We start from the raw sequence: 4,177 nt of genomic DNA, 5'->3' as shown, positions 1-4,177 counted from the left end.
AAGTATAAGTATGTCCTGAGGTTGGATTAGACGAGCTCTATCGTGAACTAATACATAATTATGACAACAGATCCAAATTGAAGCTCATACTGCCACTAAATGATAAATAGATATAATATAATATAGTATGATATAATAATATATTGTATAATTACCTGAGTGGTCCCGTACACAATAATTGGTGGCCCTTTGTCGAACACGTTCATATTGATTGAAAAATTGATTAACTTTCGGCAAATTTCTTATTGCGATTACCTTCAGATTTTATCCTTCTATAATTGATGCCTTTGTTTTACTTTTTGTTTAGGTAACTGGAAATGAAACATACGTAAATAATTTTTAAAAAATAGAAGTTTAAGGTTTTCCTTATGAATAGATAACAAAGTATTTATTTGACAAATAAAAAAAAAAAATTATTTTGTATTTGACTTATTCTATAGAATATGAGCCGTAGACTGTGGTTAATTTTTGGTACTACTAGCTTTGGGATAGAATGCAGAGTAACTACAGTATAGAAAAAAAAACCTTATCTACAATAATATCTTTGAAATACGTACAAAGTAAAAAGATAAATCAAAACTTTTTCTTTTGTGAGATGTGCCACTATTCAAGCAAAGCAGCATTTTGTTCATAAGCTAGGATAATAAAATAAATTGTAATTTACATTTTTTTTTTAAAGTATCGATAATTAAAAAACTCTTATAATACATTCAACTAGCTTAAAGTATCGATAATTAAAAAACTCTTATATTACATTCAACTAGCTTAAAGTATCGATAGTTAAAAAACTCTTATAATACATTCAACTAGCTTAAAGTATCGATAATTAAAAAACTCTTATAATACATTCAACTAGCTTAAAGTATCGATAGTTAAAAAACTCTTATAATACATTCAACTAGCTTAAAGTATCGATAATTAAAAAACTCTTATAATACATTCAACTAGCTTAAATTTGAGTGCTAATAGGCAGATTTTTGACAAATAGTTCCTTAGGTATAGTTTTTCATAAACCAGAAGTTTTTCCGAACAACGAGTAATCGATATTTTACGAATTTATTTTGAAGAATGTCAGGAAAACTGCTACGACTCAATTGAGAGCTAGAAGACATCTGTGCGTCGTTCGGAGCAGTAGTAGTTTCAATCACATTTGCCAAAATATTCATTTTTCATTTGTTGGTTTTACACTACTATAAATGATATTCTATTATAGTACAAGAGCCCAAGAGGAGAAAAAAGGCAGTTATCTCACCCCAATTTTTGATTACTTTAATGAATGCTATGTATAATTATTAGCCAAAATTGATGAGTCTGCCAAGTATAGGTAGGGGGAATAAAAAATAGTGGGTGATTCAAAGGGAATAAAAAGCTAATTTTTCATTTGGAGCTCTATATCTTAAAAAGTAGAAACAACACAAGACAACGTCATTTAAAGAAGAGTATATTTGCTAAAATATGAGCTCTAATTGAGTTATTTACCTTAAATAGTTTTCGAGATATAGTTTTTTAAAAAGCAGGATTTCATAAAAATGCTGTATGGGATGTACTGAAAGATCAGTTGTTAATTAATTTATTTTGAGAAATCTATATCTCAGCAACTATGTGACGTACAGATGTCTATTAGCACTCAAATTAAAGCTAGTTTAATGAGCTATAAAGTAGTTTATGATGTTTATCTTTGTAGGAGTAATCGTTTACATGAAATTTGCTAAAATAAACTGATTTATAGTTGTTTTATACGAACAACTATAAATTAACATTTTGTGAGTATATTTTGTCAAACATCATAAAAACTACTACTTCTACAAAGATAAACATTATTAACTATTTTGTAGTAAATTTAACTAGCTTTAATTTGAGTGCTAATAGACATCTGTACGTCACATAGTTGCTGAGATATAGATTTCTCAAAATAAATTAACTAACTACTAAACTTTCAGTAGATTTTTAAGACATTTTGCTTTTTAAAAAGCTATATCTAGAGAACTATTGGAGGTAAATAGATCTTTAAGGGCTAATATTTTAGCAAATTTACTCTTCTTTAAATAATGTTCTCTTAGATTTTCTAGTGATGTTGGTAGTTTTTAAGATATAGTGCTCCGAATGAAAAATTAATGTTTTTTTAAGATTTTGAAACAGCCGCCATTTTTTATTCCACCTACCTATACTTTGCATGCAGACTCATCAATTTTGACTATTAATTATACATAGTTTTCATTAAAGTAATCAATAATTGGGGCAGATAACTACTCTTTTTTCTTCCCGGCTCTTGTACTATTACTATTGTTAGTAGTTTTAAAGATATGGAACGTTTTCAAACAGCAGCCATTTAGTATTCCACCATGTTTAGCAGAGACATTAATTTTGGCCAATGACTATTTACAGTTTTCATTAAAGTAATAAAAACTTTTTTCCTGGACTCATGGACTACATGTAATGAACCCGAAACATAAAAGAAAGTTTACCTCAACATTCAAAAATAGATTACAAAATACTTTATAGTTATTAATCCTTTCGAATTTTGTTCGATTAACTAATAATTTAATTCTTAGAGAATGTTTTTCTAGTAAGTCTAGTACAAATGTTGAACAAATCGCACACTTTATCAGTGTAAAGAACACGGGTGTGAGTTTTTACAGCAGATTTGCAATTAGTGAATAATAAATTATCAATTAGGGATAGGTTGGATGTTTAGATTTTTTTTTAAATTAATGTGAAATTCCAAATATATTTAGTCACCTGTGGTGTGTGACCAAAGGAATTTGATAAAGTACAACAGCTTGCTAGAAAAAAAGTCAGTTATTTAACCCCAATTTTTATTACTTTAATGAAAACTATGTATAATTACATAGTTAAACTAATCAAAATTCACAAGTCTGCCAAGTGTAGGTAGGGGTAATAAAAAATGGCGGCTGTCTCAAAACGTTAAAGATAATTAATTTTTTATTCGGAGCTGTATATCGTTACAACTACTAACAACAATAAAAAATCTAAAAGAGCATCATTTAAAGAAGAGTAAATTTGCTAAAATATAAGTCATAATAGAGCTATTTACGTTCAATAGTTCTTAAGATATAGCCTTTTAAAAAGTAACATTTCATAAAAATGTTCTATGGAACGTACTAAAATATCAGTAGTTAGTGAATTTATTTTGAAAAATTTATATCTCAAAAACCATTTGATGTACATATATCTATTAGCACTCAAATTAAAGCTAGTTTAATGAGCTATAAAGTAGTTTATGATGTTTATCATCGTAGGAGTAATAGTTTACATGAAATTTGCTAATATAAATTGATTTATAGTTGTTCGGACAAATTTCCATTTGCCAAATTTATATTCATATGTGAATATCATAAAAACTACTACCCCTACGAAGATAAGTGTCATAAACTACATTATAGTAAGTTAAATTTTCTTAATTTTGAGTGTTGGCAAACATATGTGCGTCTTATGGATCTAGAGATATATTTTTCAAAAATCCAACATTTTATACGAACAACTAGAAATTAACATTTTGTGAGTTTATTTTCTCATATATCATAAAAACTGCTACTCCTACAAAGATAAACATTTTAACTATTTTGTAGTAAATTTAACTAGCTTTAATTTGAGCGCTAGCAGACATCTAGACATCGAATGGTTTCTGAGATATATATTTTTTCATAAATCAAACTTATTGCCCAAATAACTATAAACCAATATATTGTCGCAAATATCTTGAAAACTACTACTCCTACAAATATTAACGTCAGGAACTACTGAATAGTACATTAAACTAGATTTAAATTGAGTTCTAATCGACATATGTACGTCGAATAGTTTTTGAGGTATAGATTTCTCTAAATAAATTCACTTACTACTGATATTTCAGTACATTTTTATGAAATGTATTATTAGGGTTAATATTTCAGCAAATTTACTCTTCTTTAAATAAGGTTCTTTTAGATTTTCTAGTGTTGTTGGTAGTTTTTAAGATATAGAGCTCCGAATGAAAAATTAATAATAAATTAATTTATTACTAATGTAATAAAGAGAAAAAGTGACAAAAATGTAATTATGATAAATAATTTTTTTAAATGCTTAAACTGAGTAAAGGTAGGTTACAAGTGAGGTTATAATAAAAGTGTATAAAGAGTGGTAAAAGAGAAATAATTTGACTGTGATTTTTAATGTA

General features: G+C 27.1%; 1 protein-coding gene across 1 annotated transcript in view; it reads right to left on the bottom strand.

Annotated features, from left to right (window-relative positions):
* Positions 1-4,177, bottom strand: part of LOC106679277 (ATP-dependent translocase ABCB1) — a 92,506-nt gene that overhangs the window by 85,844 nt on the left and 2,485 nt on the right. Inside the window, exon 2 of the mRNA XM_014418343.2 lies at positions 156-311. Coding sequence (XP_014273829.1) covers positions 156-206 — 51 coding nt within the window. The 5' untranslated portion in view covers positions 207-311. The remainder of the gene's footprint in view (positions 1-155; positions 312-4,177) is intronic.

The sequence above is a fragment of the Halyomorpha halys genome, unplaced genomic scaffold (genome assembly GCF_000696795.3).
Source record: "Halyomorpha halys isolate HHAL.00 unplaced genomic scaffold, Hhal_1.1 Scaffold190.1, whole genome shotgun sequence".
NCBI lineage: Eukaryota > Metazoa > Arthropoda > Insecta > Hemiptera > Pentatomidae > Halyomorpha > Halyomorpha halys.
The sequence above is the reverse complement of the archived record's forward strand: the minus strand, read 5'-3'. Positions and strand labels throughout refer to the sequence as shown.